Source organism: Myotis davidii, unplaced genomic scaffold, assembly GCF_000327345.1.
Source record: "Myotis davidii unplaced genomic scaffold, ASM32734v1 scaffold62, whole genome shotgun sequence".
Classification (NCBI taxonomy): Eukaryota; Metazoa; Chordata; class Mammalia; order Chiroptera; family Vespertilionidae; genus Myotis; species Myotis davidii.
In genome coordinates, this window is record NW_006295180.1 from 783,542 (window position 1) to 799,365 (window position 15,824).

At 42.4% G+C, this 15,824-nt stretch overlaps 1 protein-coding gene and 1 long non-coding RNA gene across 5 annotated transcripts in view; one reads left to right on the plus strand and one right to left on the minus strand.

Moving 5' to 3' along the window:
* The window catches only part of LOC107184096, a 22,206-nt gene extending 21,581 nt beyond the window's left edge, over positions 1-625 (plus strand). Inside the window, exon 3 of the long non-coding RNA XR_001514917.1 lies at positions 483-625. This is a non-coding gene — a long non-coding RNA (uncharacterized LOC107184096). The remainder of the gene's footprint in view (positions 1-482) is intronic.
* JARID2 (jumonji and AT-rich interaction domain containing 2) overlaps positions 1-15,824 on the minus strand; it is a 283,368-nt gene that overhangs the window by 138,524 nt on the left and 129,020 nt on the right. For 2 of the 4 annotated variants that reach the window (XM_006769707.2, XM_015567803.1), the window contains one exon: positions 15,175-15,310. In XM_006769707.2, the coding sequence (XP_006769770.1) occupies positions 15,175-15,310 (136 nt within the window). Of the gene's footprint in view, positions 1-9,462; positions 9,512-15,174; positions 15,311-15,824 lie in introns of those variants that run through there. The other 2 variants (XM_015567800.1, XM_015567801.1) reach the window with 2 other exon arrangements.

The window sequence follows — 15,824 nt, forward strand, 5'->3', positions numbered from 1 at the left end:
TGGTGATCATAGCAGAATCAGGGACATAGAGAGGGAATGGACTGACTATTCTTGGGGGGGGCAAGGGGTGTGGGAGATGTGGGAAGAGACTGGACAAAAAACGTGCACCTATGGATGAGGACAGTGGGTGGGGAGTGAGGGCGGAGGGTGGGGCGGGAACTGGGAGGAGGGGAGCTATGGGGGGAAAAAAGAGGAACAAATGTAATAACCTGAACAATAAAGATTTAATAATAAAAAAAAACCTCAATGTTTTAAATGGCAGAAATTCCACTGCATAAAATAATTACATTGGGTATTAAAAAAATATGAGTGCAGGAAGTAGACCAGAGGAAATAAAACAGACTAGTAATAATAATTTTAAAAAAACAACTATATTCTCTGCAGTGGCAGCCTTCATAATTTTCATAGAGACCAGTTGTTCCACCAGTCTTTCCACCGTTTGGTCAATTTGCATATTAGGGTTTTATTATATAGGACGTTAGTGCTCTTTACAACATACGTGGGTTTTTTTATGCATCCGATTTTGCTTTAAATGGCTGGAATCCAGGAATTTTGGTTTAATGATTGAACAGTTATCCATGTGAATGGTTACATAACATAACCTCTATCACTTCTAAAAGCTGCTAAAAATATATAACCCCTAAGAATTTTGTTTCCTTGACCTGAACCCAAAGTTTAACCACTATTCTGATGTACTCCATAGTCACTTTGTCCTCAGGCCTTCCCCTCCAATCCTGTTGGCACAAATCCGTCTTTATTTCTCCTATGTGCCAGCTCAGAAAGCCTTCTCCCAGGCTCCTCAGAACTATATAATCAAGTGTTCTGCACACTGGTATGGGTGCCCCACCTACACAAACCTCACTCCTACTCTTACCACAGGGCAGGTTTTCCCAAATCCATTAAGGGCTGACCCGCCAGGGAAAACTAAATAGGAATCACTTCCTTCAAGCTCAGTTGGAGCTTCTGCTCCCCAAGGCCCAGGGTGAGGTCTAATTACAGGATGCAGGCGTCCAGACCCAGGCAACAGGGGAAACCAGTCCTGGGAGTGTGTTGTTTTATGACACAACTACAGCTTTTATGGGAAGCAGTTAAGCAATGTATATTTACAACCTCAAATAACAATTACTCTTGCAATCTTATTTTCTGCCAGGTAGTAAGGACTTTAAATAATCTAAATATCACCTAAATATCACCTCTGAGAAAGAAATTATCACTCCTTTGTCAGAGCTGGGAAACAATGAACAGAAGTCAAATAGAATGGCTGAATTGGGTTTGGTATTCTTTTCACCCTCGGTGGGAAAGTGGGGCCATCCCTTCAGAGTGATACATATCCCTCCCTGTCAATTTCCACAAGCAGGGTGGAGGGCTCTGGCCTGCTGGCCCAGACCTGGCAGGAGAGAATTCCCAGCAGTTCTCTTCAGTAAGCCTCTGGATCATCTGCATTCACAGCTCCAGGACCCTGAGCTCTGACCACTGCACTAAACCTGCCTTTAGCTCCAGTCCACCCTGGAAGGTGCAGTCAGGGTTCACATAGATGCCTTGAGGATTTACAATGTGAGATATTCCGAACTTTCTCTGCCTGCACCCCCACCCCCACCCCAGAAAAAAAAAAAACAACACAAACAAAACAAAAAAAAACAAAAACCACACACACACAAAACACACACAAATAGCCAATTCCACAGAAAGAAAGCATTTGAGCTTGATCATTTTTCCCAGAGGGGCTAAGTAACTGGAGGAGAGAATGTGCATGGAGGAGGCCAGCCATGGTGGCCAGTATCCTACCATCCACTACCAAGAGCAGCCACTTGATGGCAATCTTAATCTATTAACTTGGAATTCTTCCATCAAGAGACTCCAGGAGGACAGGAACACCAAGAGTGGGCTGCACAATGTGCACAGTGCTGGAAGAGGCATCTTTGCTTGACCTGTGTGTGCGGAGGCAGGGGTGTAAAAAGATGTATAAAGAAAGAAAAACGATGCCAATGTTCTCCCCCTCGGGTTACACTCTATATCCGCAGACCTCACTGGGGGACTAGGTAGAAGGGATTATATAGGCTCTGCAGTCAGACAACTCAGGAAGATGGAACTGTCTCAGGCCCCATGGCACATTCACATCCAGCTTTCCACCAACAAATTGAAGTGTAAGGCAGACAGATGGAAGCAAACAGGATAATAAATCAATGGCAAGCTCCTGCTTCTTGACCTCTGAAACCACAGAAAAAGAGCCAAAAATGAGAGAAGACAACTTTCCTTAGTAGAAGGTGCAACACCTGTTGAATAACACTGCCCAATGCTTTCCTTCTTATGTAAAAGAGGACATTAAAAAAAAAAAAAAAGCTACATGCACCTTCCGGAGTAAAGGCTCTCCAGGAACAAGAATGCCCTGTAAACTGTACTCATGACACACTTCTACTTTTGGTGGCAGGAAGATTAACATCAAAATGTGGAGGGGACTGGAGTGGGAAGAGCAAACAGTCTTATTATCAGAAACGGTCAGTTATCTTAGCCCGAGTCATTACGTATTCTCCCACACAGTTCAGTCTGGCCCTGCGCAAGGGCTTCATAACTCTTGGCTTCTCAATTTATAAGAAGAGTTTCAGGCAGGGTGGAGAGTTTGCCAACATTTTCCTCTGAGGGAGTCAGAAAGTGCCAGCTGAGAGCCTTCCAGCTCACCCTTTAACACTTTCCAACTGAGTAAACTGGAAAGGCCCTTTTTAAACAACACTAGTAGTCGGAAGTTGGGTAAACTGCTGGGTGAGGACAGGGTAAAGCCACTAGGGTACAGGCTCAGCATTTGCAATGTAGAATCCTCTTGAAAAGTACCAGGCCTCTTGCATACCAAAGCGGTAAATATGGAATACTTCCATGGGAATGATCGAGTCTGAAGAGGGGTTGTAGTCCTTCTAGAAATAGCTCTAGAAGGTGAAATATAATTTCCCAAAACAAGGATTACAAACTCTGGGTCCTTCATAAATACCCCCATCATATCCAAAGGAAGGAGAGTCTCAGAAATAAAAGAGTTAAATATTTCCAAAGTAGAGACCTGCAACTGCCTTCCTGCATGGGAAGGCAACATAGCCCATTAAGAGCCATGGAAAATTGGAAGGAAACTGCCATTTCAGACAGCACCAGAAGCTGGTATGTGAGGGTCTCAGGCTGAGTTGTCTCTGCCTGTCATCAAGACCAGGTGCCACGAATATTGAGGGTGCCCACAAGCCTGCCAGGGGAAATGTACACCTGGTTAAGGAATAACCCAGAAGACAGTGATGGGGCAGGTCACACAGGAAGTGGTCCAGTGTGCAGAAGGAGCTGAATTATTAAATCCAAAGTATGAATGAGCCAAGAACACTAATGAAAGGTCAGGGAATGGTGCAGAGAGAGGAGGACCAGGGTCTCGAGACATCAGGCATGAGGAGCCCTAAAGCTGCAGCAATGAGAGAGCCCTTGGCACAACACAGGGAAGGCCTGGCTGACAAGCTGGGCTGACACTACTCTCCTTCATTGGCAGGTCTAAGGTTATAAAACAGCTCCTATTTCTCCCTCATTGTCCCCAAACCTCCTCTACTGAGAGACGTGTACTGTTTTGCGATAATAAAGAACTTATGAGGAAGCTGAATTTAAATTTGGGCTCTGCAGAAGCATCCTAAAGACTACAGAGAAAACTAAAATAGAAGGCTATATGAGATTTGGTTGCAGAGTAACAAACTGTAAATTAAGGGATTTATGGACTGGTTGGGTAATTTCCCCCAAACACCTCTAGTAATCACTCTTCTGGCTTTAAAGATATACCATACAGGTCTCTAAATATTTCATGTGGCTCGAGTCCTAACAGGTTATTTCCAACAGCTAACTAAAATGCCCTCTAAATTTGGGGCAATTCACAAGTGAATTTGAAGAAATTCACAAGCAAAGCAAAACTGCACTAATCCATGGTGGCAAATCTGATAGCAATTAAAACTCCAAAATTCACACATCACAGAATTCAAATCATGAAATGGGTGAGACTGGAAAACACGAGACTCTTCTCCCAGTAGAAAGAGGTAGGTGACATTACCATTTACAAAAGTGAATAAATTCTGGCAAGTCATGCAAGTCGTCCCTGGCTGACTGAAGGCTGTCTGATTACCTCACAGGGTCTTCCCTTTCCATACACATTGTGAAGTGAAAATGGTTGGGAGGCACTGCCCTAACTTATATTTACAGCATAATATTCAGACGAATAAGATGAATTAGTATAATAAATAGGATTCCCTTAACCTCATAAAATCACATGATTTGGGAAATCGACAACAGACAAATCCTTCCAGAGATGTTTGCCTCTCCCCTCCAAATCCTTAGGGCCTTTGATTCACCCTGTTTGCCCTTTTCTCAGGGTTCTTGGCCTTCTGTAGCAGCAACCTTTGCACATGAATCATGTTTCAATTCCCACTGACGTAGAGTATTGAGGTTAACCCAAGTAGTCTCACAAAAACAGGCACTCAATAAATAAGTCCAAGTTAATCCATCCAATTGGGAGGAACAATAAGTTCTCTTAGGTCAAACAGCTCTTAAGATTCCTGATGTACCAGTAAACTGTTCTAATGTCACGTAAGCACAAAAGGAACCACGTTGTAGATTAACATGGAAATTAACTTAATCTAAAATTAAATCATCACCACCTCTACACTCAAAGCCCTACACTCAAATCCCTAATTGAAGCCCTAACACCCAATGTGACTATGTCTGAAGAACTTTGAGGAGGTGATAAAGGTTAAATGAGGTCATATGGGCAGGACCTTAAGCCACTAGGGCTGGTATCCTCATAAAAAGAGACACCACTGCACACCCTCGCTCAGCCATGTGAGGACAGCCAGGAAGCAATTCCTCACTACAAACTGATTGGCTGGCACCATGGATCTTGGACTTCCAGCCTCCAGAACGATTAGAAATAAATTTCTGTTGTTTAAGCTGCCCGTCAATATTATTTTCTTATGACAATACAAGATGACTAATATATTGACTTTCACCAGAGCCGCAAGAAAATGAACAGACTGGAAGAGATCAACCAATGAACTAGTAAGCCTATATGCATAGCCCATGGAAACGAATAATGGGGTGGTGAGGGCCTGGGGGAGGGAGGACGAAGTGGGGGTTAGAGGTTAACGGGGGAAAAGGAGGACCTATGTAATACTTTCAACAATAAAGATTTAAGAAAATAAAAATTAAAAAAAAGAAAATGAACAGAAATTAGTGATCTGACCATGCTGCTGCTACATGTTTCTGCACCAAGGCCATCTGAAAGCACATGGGGCTCCTCACAAGAATCAATCTAACTGAAAACACACTGTTAGCAAAAAAGAGACATGGATTTTCATGCTTCTTCAGCTTTGCCTTTGGGAGGAAGCTACGCCTGAGACCCCAGTTTCATTATTTTCTTTTTTAATTTTTATTCTTTTCTTTGTGTGTGTTTTTTTTTTAGGTGGGGAGAACCATTGATTTATTGTTCTACATATTTATGTATTTACTAGAGGCCCAGCGCACGAAATCGTGCATGGGTAGGGTTCCTAGGCCTAGCCTGCGATCAGGGCCATCTTCTACCTGCTCACCAGTCCCCAGTCCCGCCCTGCCGCCTCCACCACCCTGGTTCCCTGTGATTCCATGTTGGCCATCCAGTGATCAGAGCCTGCGGGCCGCGGGGAGGGACTAAGAGATCTGCCTTACGCCCGCCCGCTCGCTCGCCAGTCCCCAGTCCCGCCACCCCACCACCTACCCCAGTTCCCCGTGGTTCCTCATTGGCCATCCAGTGATCAGAGCCTGCGGGCTGGGGGGAGGGACCTAGAGGTGGTCAATGCACCTGATAGCGACTGATTGATCGGTCGTTCCAGTCATTATGCCGTTACGTCGCTGGCCTTTTATTATATAGGACTGGTTGTTTCTTGTATGTGCCCTGTCCAGGAACCAATTCTGCAACCTTGGCATATTAGGTTAATGCTCTAACCAACTGAGCAAACCTGCCAGGGTGAGAATTGCTTAAATTATACATCAAGGCTGTGATGATTTTTTTTTTTAAATCACTGATTGGCTTTCTGCTGCACTCCTCCTACTGGGGATCGAGGCCGCAACCCGGGCATGTGCCCTAACCAGGAATCAAACTGTGACCTCCTGGTTCATGGGTCAACACTCAACCACTGAGCCACAAATACCAGGCAAGGCTGCGATTTCTTAACACTCACAGACTAAGTACAGTGCTGCAGGAGGAAAAAAAAATGCCACAAGAGAAAGATGAAACTGAAGAGGATGCAAACTATAACTGTTCAAAAGCCCATCTGTGGTCTGGACTTGCCTGACAGCTCAGAACCAAAACCATGATGCCAATTTAAGACATCATCTTTCTCCACAAATATTATCATGAGATAAGCAATGCCATTCTTAAGAATATCCAACTGGGAGGTTCTTATTCAAGCACTGGCTCATGTCTTCCTAAGCCAGGGCCTCCAAGAGCTGCTTACTGGACACACAGGAGCCCAGGGCTTTGAGGTACTTTCAAGTTTCAGAGACAATCTCATTCATCTGGAACATTCCTGGAAAACATTGTAAGCCCATGTATAGCCATAGCTTCTAAAAACTAATAGTCACGTTAACACATCCCAAAATGAACACAGACTTTAAAAAACTCAAATGAACTGGAAGGCACTGGAGGGAATCTTTCTGGGATGATGGAAAAGTCTTCCAACTATGCTGGAGCTTTGGTCAGAAGGGCATACATGCATTTGTAAACTCACTGAACTGTACACTTACAGTTATAAAGTTTTCTTCAATTTAAAATAAAAGCAAGATCTGGAGTCAGGAGTCCTGGGTTCAAATCCTGATTTGACTACTTCTTAGCTCTGTAGCCTTGTATGAGTTGCTTAACATCTGTGACCCACTGAATCTACAAAATCATGATAGCAATAGTATAATTATCATAATGCTGTGAAAATTAAAAGTGGTAACTTATTTTTTCTTAAAAGCAAAATTTTAACCTAAAATAGCAAGTAATGTGTCTTATTCCTAAATAGGCTTTCAACAAATGTGGTTCAGAAAGGATACAGGATGATCCAAGTCTAAGAATCTCTATGATGAGACATATCACAATTATGAATGAATATGTACTTTGGTGACAGATAAATAGCAAGGGCTGTGATCTGGGGGCCTAGAGTTCTAGGTGTATGCATTTCCCACATGAAATCTGGAGTTAGAGGTGGAACACCCCTACCCTGAACAGAGAGAAAAGACCACACACACCCACAGTATGGTGGGTGCGCACACTGTTTACACAGTACACACTCCACAGAGACCCAGGAGTTGTGTATTCAGCAGCAGTCCACAAGGATGAAGCCTCTCTCTAATGGAACCGACAGAAGACTGTGGAAAGAGAGCTTATAATAAACAAACAAGAATGACAGTGTTAGGAAGTGAGAAATTCTGTGCAGAAAAATATTACATGTTAAGGAGCTAAAGGGTAACTAACAGACAAAGGCATAATTTTTAATAAGATGCTCAAGGAAAGACTCTTGGTAAGGGCAGATTTGATGAGGAACCTGAACACAGAGAGGGGGTCAAGTCACATAGATAACTAAAGAGAGAGAGCTCTAGATAGAAGATCAGAGAGCATAAAAATTTTGGGGCAAGAGCATGCTCAGTGTGTTTGGAACAGCAGGAAGATCAGATTAAGTGAGACAGAGGCAAAGGGAGAGGGAGGTAGATAAGACCAGAGAGATACTGGGGCACACAGCAAGTGGCCATCCTTCATGCTGAGTGATGGGGAAACCCTGCACTTAGAAAGAACTGTGCTGGCTACTGCCTGGAGGGGGTGAAAAGGAAGAAGGTAAGAGAGCATTAGGAGTCCCAGCCAAAACTAGAGATTGTGGACTAGTGGCAGCGGGGCATTTGCAGATACAAAAGACATTGTGAGTTTAGAATAAACAGGGTTTGCTAAGGGACAGAAGATAAACCTTGGAAGAAATAGTGGTGACAGGTAACTCCAAGGTTTGGGCCAAAGCAACTAGAAGAATGAAACTGACACTTACTAAGAATGGGAAGCTGGGCAGGGCAGATGCAGATGAAAGAGGGTGGATATAGTTAGCTTTGGCACATCACAAGTTTTCATGAGGCCTATCAAGAAATCAAAGTGCAGAAGGCAGGTGAAGTTCAAAAGAGGTTCAAACATGTCCATTGCTGCCAAATGGACAACTTAAGCCACACTGACTGAAAACTGGATTTGGCAACCAAGGTCATTATTAACCTTGGTAATTGGCCTGACTCTTGGGGTTCAAAGAGAATGAGTGGAGATGGTATTTACATGAATGTAAATAGGAGAGACAGACTGTTTAGACATTGTCTTTCAGAATTCTGCTATCGAGAGGAATTAATAGCAGGAGGGAGACACGAGGTTAATGGAGGGTTTATTTTATTATGTAAGAAATTACAACATGTTTTGTTTACTGATGGGCATGATCTCGTAAAGAAGTAACTGGAAGGAAGGAAGGAAGGAAGGAAGGAAGAGAGGAATAATTGCCAGAGTGATGTTCTTATAGAACCGAGAGAAAGAGACTTGGTGCACAAAGGGAGAATGTGACTAGAGACAGAAAGACCCTCATTGGTGGAACAGCTCTAAGAAACATTCCACACTACAGTTGTTTTCTATCCTCTAGTTGCCACAACCCTCAAAACTGTGTTTCTTTGTGACAAACGAGGACACTGTGCAGGATGATCTCAAGCTTAGATATCTCACACACCCCACATCTGCCCTGTCCACCCACTCTCTCCTAGGTGACACCTTCTGTGTTGTACGCCCCTCCTACTAAAGGAGTCCACAATTTGATGAGGCTAATTATGTAATCGGGGAAACAGCACAGAGCTTACAGACTCGACAAAGGCAGGCTGAGAGAACTGAGGATGCAGTAGGTCTAAACACAAAGTGGTGGGAAAGAGGAGCATAAAAACACATTAACCTCCACAGGCACCTCCATACTTAATTCTCCATGAAATCCTTGCAAGCAGCCATGCCTACTGGGAAGCCTGGTGCCTCCCCTTCATTTAAATGGGGTTTCTGGTTCCAATCAGTCCTCAGCATGATCCATTCCTTCCAGTTAAGCTCATCATCCAGGCTCAAAATTCCGCTTCTAAAAAATGAGGAGTCTGACCTATATACCTCAAAAAGTCCCTTCCTGCTCTAGCAATCCATAATTCTTTGGCTACAAGGGCTGCAGTTAGGCTTGCCCCTCCCTAGGTGCCAGAGCAGTGCAAGTAGACCAGCCAGAGAAACCTGTCCAATATCTATTTGCAGGTCCCCACCTCTGCCCCCAACACCACCCCATCCCAATCTCCTGCCCTTCCACAAGATCCCACAGCTTGCAAGGCTTCTTTTACAAAAGGAAGCGCCACGTGGGCTGTTTCCATCATCAGCCCCCTCACACTAGACCAAACACAATCACTCACTTCTGATTTTTAAAGCATTTCTCTTATTGTATTTTGTTCTGATTCCAGGACACACATATTCTTCTCATCTTGAAACGTGCATATCTAAAATTAGAAAGCATCTTATAAAGTACAATGGATTATAGTTACAATTGGAATCATCATTTTCCTTTCTTACTGAAACATAAAATCATGGTGTATCACTCAATGACATTTTAGATGGGATGAATAAGGCAATCCGATTCCTCCAAAATAAGCAATTGGGAATACCTCCTACATCCAAAAACTGTCTCAGACACTGACCAAATGGAAGCTCCACCAAGAAATGCCCCACCTGCACTACTTAAGCCATAAAACTGACTACTTCAAGAAAGCATGTCTTGGGCCCATGTTTCGATCCATAAACACCAGATATCTTCAGGAAAGATTTTGTAGTACGCAAATCCAAAACTCCATTCCCTAAAAAGGTGTGTGTGTGTGTGTGTGTGTGTGTGTGTGTGTGTGTGTGGCACCCCCAACCATAAAATTATTTTCATTGATACTTCATAACTGTAATGTTGCTACTGTTATGAATCGTAATGTAAATATCTGATATGCAGGATGGTCTTAGGCGACCCCTGTGAAAGGGTCATTCGACCGCCAAAGGGGTCGCGACCCACAGGTTGAGAACCATTGCCCTATATTTACATGTCCAACTTTGGTCCTTGGCTACAAATTTGGCAACTGGTGCTGGAAAGGCTCGACAAAAGTAAAACTCTCTGCCTCTAGGTGAAGAAATAGAAAGAAATGAATGCATATGTATGCCTATGACTGAACTAAGAAGGGTAATCAGAAGACGAAATACAAATTTTTATTCCCTCTATTAAAGCACAAGGTCTAATAAAACCCAGAAACATGCTCCCAATCACAGATTTCATTTCTCTGCTTCAAAAGAAGCTGCTACTAAAATATATATCCTCCTACAAATTTTTATTTTTTGGGACCCTATCTTTATGGAGGGTTCCAAAGATGTTTAGGCAGTGGCTGAAAGCAGGAGAGCTCTAGTACAAAAAGTTGGGGTTTAAATCCTGGCTCTGTCCCACCTTAGTTGTGTAGGCAACTTGCTAATCACTCTGGTGTATCATTTTCTCATCTACAAAATGGTTTGTTGTGAAGATTAAGTAATTAAAATATGGATAAACAGCTAGAACAGTAACTGCCAAATAGTAAGCACTCAACAGAGGTTAGTTATCACAACCAGTACCCGCAGGACAACTCTAAGAAAAGGGTCCAGTGTCCCTTACATCCAGTCAAGACTCTTTAGCTGGACAGAGGGCTTGCTGCATTATGAAATTCAAAAATTCAAATACAGCTAATAGCTCCCCTCTCTTACTGTGTAATTTTATGTACTCATTATTTGTACAGCATGCTAGTTAAATGTCCCTAATTTCAGTCCCAGTGGGCTAAGAGTCCTCAAAGAGTGGCCTCAGCCTTTGCCAGCCCTTTCCTAAGATTTTGTCAAATTATTACAGCCAGAAAAAATAGCATTATCTACAGCAGAAGTAAACAGAAGGCTCACAATCAGCAGAAATCTAAGTACTGCCTTCTAAGCCTGGCTGTAACCAACAAGCTGTAATGATGGTTGAGTTCCGACACAGACAATCCACGTTCAAGACTCACATTCACTACCTCTAGAAGGACAAAATTGTCATTCCCTGTCACTTTAAAACCACAAAAGTAAGATTGATGGCAACCATGGATTTTACTATCTTTTGTCTGCTGGTGTTATTACTACTACACTAGACCTGCAGAAATGGGGCAGCTGAGCTCAACCGCTCAGATCCAAGCTGCCGCTGTTTGAACACTGTCAACAGATAACAGACCCCCAGCCAGCCTCACCCAAGAGGGAAGCAGTGCAAGGGGCTGCTTGTTCAGCATCCTAGCATAGCAATGACTTAGCAGAAGTTATGTCAATTCAAATAAAATACAAAATTATGCCAGGTCCATTCTATTGTTAATGCAAAATATTATTTTAAATTTTATTTTCCCAGGAGACTCTGGTTGGATCAATCACCCAGAAATATCTTTGTTTAAAATTTAGTAGGAGGAAAGAAAAAAATAAAACACCTTGTTTTCAATACTACTCTTGCAAAGATATGGTGTTAATTTTTATCTGGTATGTGTTCTAAAATAAGTACTGGATGCAAAGTTACACAACTTGAACTGCAATTCCAATGCTGCTACTGTATAATAAATAACAGTCAGGAAAGCCATACCGCACACAACAGGGATGTTTACTCAGCCTGCAGGTGAAAAACACCAAGATGAACAAACTCAGAGATATGTCACTACCCAAGGTCCCCAAGTGACAAAGGGGGGGGACAGGGGCAGAAGCCCTCCCCACCTGGGGAACAGGTACATGCTCTCGCCCGTATGCCATCTAGTTTCAGACCCCACCTCCCAGTAAGGGCTCTGTACTGGACAGTTTCCAAAATTTACCACCAGACAAATTTCTGTCACAATTAAAATAGGACCAATGGAATTATTTCAACTTTTAAAAATAAAGGTAAAAACAAGTACCTTGTATGACTGTTAAAACCACTCTCCCTCTACTACCTTGCCTTCACTGGCCCACAATGAAGAATCCAGAGATTGTATGCTGTGATGTACAGCTTAAGACAGAGTCACTCTATTGTACAGTATATGAATTATAATCTATTATGAAGCATCCATTCAAGCTCAAGTGATGCACATGTACACACAATCAAAGAGAACACTGCTTGCAATCATCCCTACTCCCAACCCCATTCAGCCAAAAAAATGAATGTTTCCTGCTATTTCAGCTTTCTCTGATCACACCCTCCTAGAGAGCACTCCTGAGATTCTGGGATCTATAAGAGTTATTCCCATGGTAACAATTCTGTTTCCCTGTGCTTTCCAGTAACCCCCAAACAGGAAAGCACACTTTAACATGTTAGCTGCATTTAAGAAAATTCTTCTTAGCCGAAACCGGTTTGGCTCAGTGGATAGAGCGTCGGCCTGCGGACTGGGGGGTTCCGGGTTCGATTCCGGTCAAGGGCATGTACCTGGGTTGCGGGCACATCCCCAGTGGGAGATGTGCGGAAGGCGGCTGATCGATGTTTCTCTCTCATCGATGTTTCCAACTCTCTATCTCTCTCCCTTCCTCTCTGTGAAAAATCAATAAAATATATATTTAAAAAAAAAAAAAGAAAATTCTTCTTAAAACACACAAGTTCTGAAACAAGGAGATAGATGTGTTTACTTAGAACTGCTATTGAAATGCAATATACAGAATAACAAAAAGGTGGCCTTGGAATGTTACCTGCACAAACACCAACCGGAACTAGAAAAAGGCATATTCACAGCAATTTCACAACCAAACTGAGAAGTGTTCAAAAAAAAAGACACGTCAGTCTTTATTAAGGTGAAAGGCAAACTAACACAACAAAAACTACCTTTTCTTTATAATGCTGGTACAAGAATTATTTAAAGCCTTCAATGATCCCGATAGAGATACCTTTGATAACTTTTCTTAGAATTCTTTCCTTTGCATTGTCAATACCTCAACTATGCCCAAAAAGCACGAGAGCCACATTTATAGCCAACTAGCTGGTAGTGCTCTTTGCTTCTCGGATAACTTACTTTAGTTTTTGTTCTTTTACCCAAATTCCACTTTCATTCAATCCTGGACACCTAGCTAACTTCTTGTCCTAAAAGCTGATTTTCCCCAACTAGGCTGGTGTGTAAAAAAATAAAGAGATTCCCAGGGCAATAAAGCATTACCACTCACGAACAGCAGAATTAAGCATTCATATCACAACCCTAAGATCTACACCCATAACAGCCACCACTCTACTCTAACTCTAGGATTCAATTAAATTCCTCCCACTACCATTCTAAAAATCTTAATCAAGCAAAACCCTATTCCTCAACTTATTTTCATTTGGGGTTACATCCAAATAAGATATTTTCAGTTTACAATGCATTTAAGAGACCTAAGCTAACATAGATTAGCCCAGTCTACCTTAAATGTGCTCAGAACACTTACAGTTTGGCAAAATTTTCTAACAAAGTCCATTTTAAAATAACGTGTTGACTATCTCATGTGATGTATTATGTGTATCACTGTCACAGCATCATTATGTTGAAAAATCATCAACTCGAACCATCGTAAGTTGGGGGACCATCGGAATTCAATGTGAAGCAATGACAAGAACTATCACATCAAATGTTCTCCAAATAGACAAGGGAATATAGTTTACTATATTACAGGCAGCCAAGGAACAGATGGGGTCTCTGTCTGTTGGAGATCCATGGGGGTCCAAACAGTATACTGTGGCAACAAATTCCACTACTTCTGCAAATGCAAAAGAAATTGTAAAAGGGCCTTTCCCAGCCCTAACCAGTTTGGCTCAGTGAATACAGTGTTGGCCTGCAGACTCAAGGGTCCCAGGTTCAATTCCGGTCAAGGGCATGTACCTTGGTTGAGGGCACATACCCAGTAGGGAGTGTGCAGGAGGCAGCTGATCAATGTTTCTCTCTCATCGATGTTTCTAACTCTCTATCCCTCTCCCTTCCTCTTTGTAAAAAAATCAATAAAATGTATTTTTTTAAAAAAGAGGCCTTTCCCATGACATATGGCTCAGAATTTAAGGGTTCTTATTTCAAACCACACAACACTAGAAGAGAATGAAAGAATTTGGGTGGATGGCAGGAGGTCATCTCACTAAATCCCACCACAGCCCTGTGGAAACAGAGCAGCAATAGATCCCATCTGCAAGCACCAATTCCAACAAGAGGCTTCCAGACAACTCACCTTTCCACTAAGCAGGCTGGAAAGAAACTGGAAGCCCTAAGTGAACCCGTCACTCTGTATCCTGGAAAGCTGCCGAGAACCCATATGGGATAACTGTTACCCCAAGACCAGAGCAAAGATTCTAAGAAACAGTATCTCTTTTTCTTCATCTCCATGCAAGTACAAACCAGAACATGGACTCACACTATCCATAATTCTAAGAAATTAGAAAATACAAGAGAAACTTTGGAATGCCATCACAGCCACATCCCCTGAAAAACCAAACGTTAGTTCTGAAATGGTTTTTGTTAGATGATTTCATCTGAATCATACTAAATCTCATTAAAAAGAGAGATAAGAATAAAGGCAGATAGCAGCAAGTCTCCTTGCAAGCTTCAAGGATCCTACTGATAACCATACAGAAAGAGGTAAAATTCCAGATATACAGAAATTCGATGCCACTGTATACTAGCTGCTGGGTAGCAACCTGCCCGACCTGATCAACATACAAAGAATCAGGTGCTTAGGAGGCTGCTGAGCCTGAGAGCAGGAAAGGCAGTAGGCACACCATGGATTTAGGCTACTTCCTTTACAAACAGGGGATAAGAATCAAAGACATCACTCCACAGTAAGATCATCAAAGACTTCTGCTGTCATACTTGGGTATGAAGCAGATATCCACAGGAATACCTATAAAACAGGCTCCACATTCAACCCAGAAAGAAATCAGATTTGCAGCCCCGGTCCTGTGTATAGAGAATAGACTAACTGCTTGACAGTGGTGCAGTACACAAAGGAACATGAAAATGAATCTAAAACCAAAAAAATTGTCCAGAATAACTGCAGGTAAAAGACTTAGCTTAAAAAGCACAAGTTGCAAAACACATCCAATTCAGAAACAAGGATGTGCCCAGAGATTCAACAAATATTCCACTCACCATTGACTGTTTTCAGGCTCCCAGCAATGCCTTCACCATGCTGTCTCTTCTGAGCATTCTTGAACTCCTTCAGAGACAAGTAAAGGACTTTACGTACCACCCTTTCTTCTGACCATGGAATCCCATCACTGTCATCCTGGAGAAACCGAGAGATGAAAGAAAGAAGAGTTACTTGAAAGAAAGCAGGGAAATACTAAGTCAAAATAAACCTTTTTTTTTTTTAATTTCAAACAAGTACTGTGTGATCAAGACATGGTTCTAGAGATCAATATTACAGCATATGGTTAAGAGATAGCACTGGCCCTTCAGACATCTGGAGAGACCTCAAGCAAAAAGCAAACCCACAGGCTGTACAAGGGACTGAAAGAAAGATAAAACCACCTCACTCGCCGTAGCCGGTTTGGCTAAGTGGACTGAAAGGTCCCAGGTTCGATTCCGGTCAAGGGCATGTACCTTGGTTGTGGGCACATCCCCAGTGGGGGATGTGCAGGAGGCAGCTGATGGATGTTTCTCTCTCATGGATGTTTCTAACTCTGTATCCCTCTCTCTTCCTCTCTGTAAAAAATCAATAATATATATATATATTAAAAATAAATAAATAAATAAAATGGATAAGACTAACTGTGGTGCCTAGACCAGCACATTCAGGT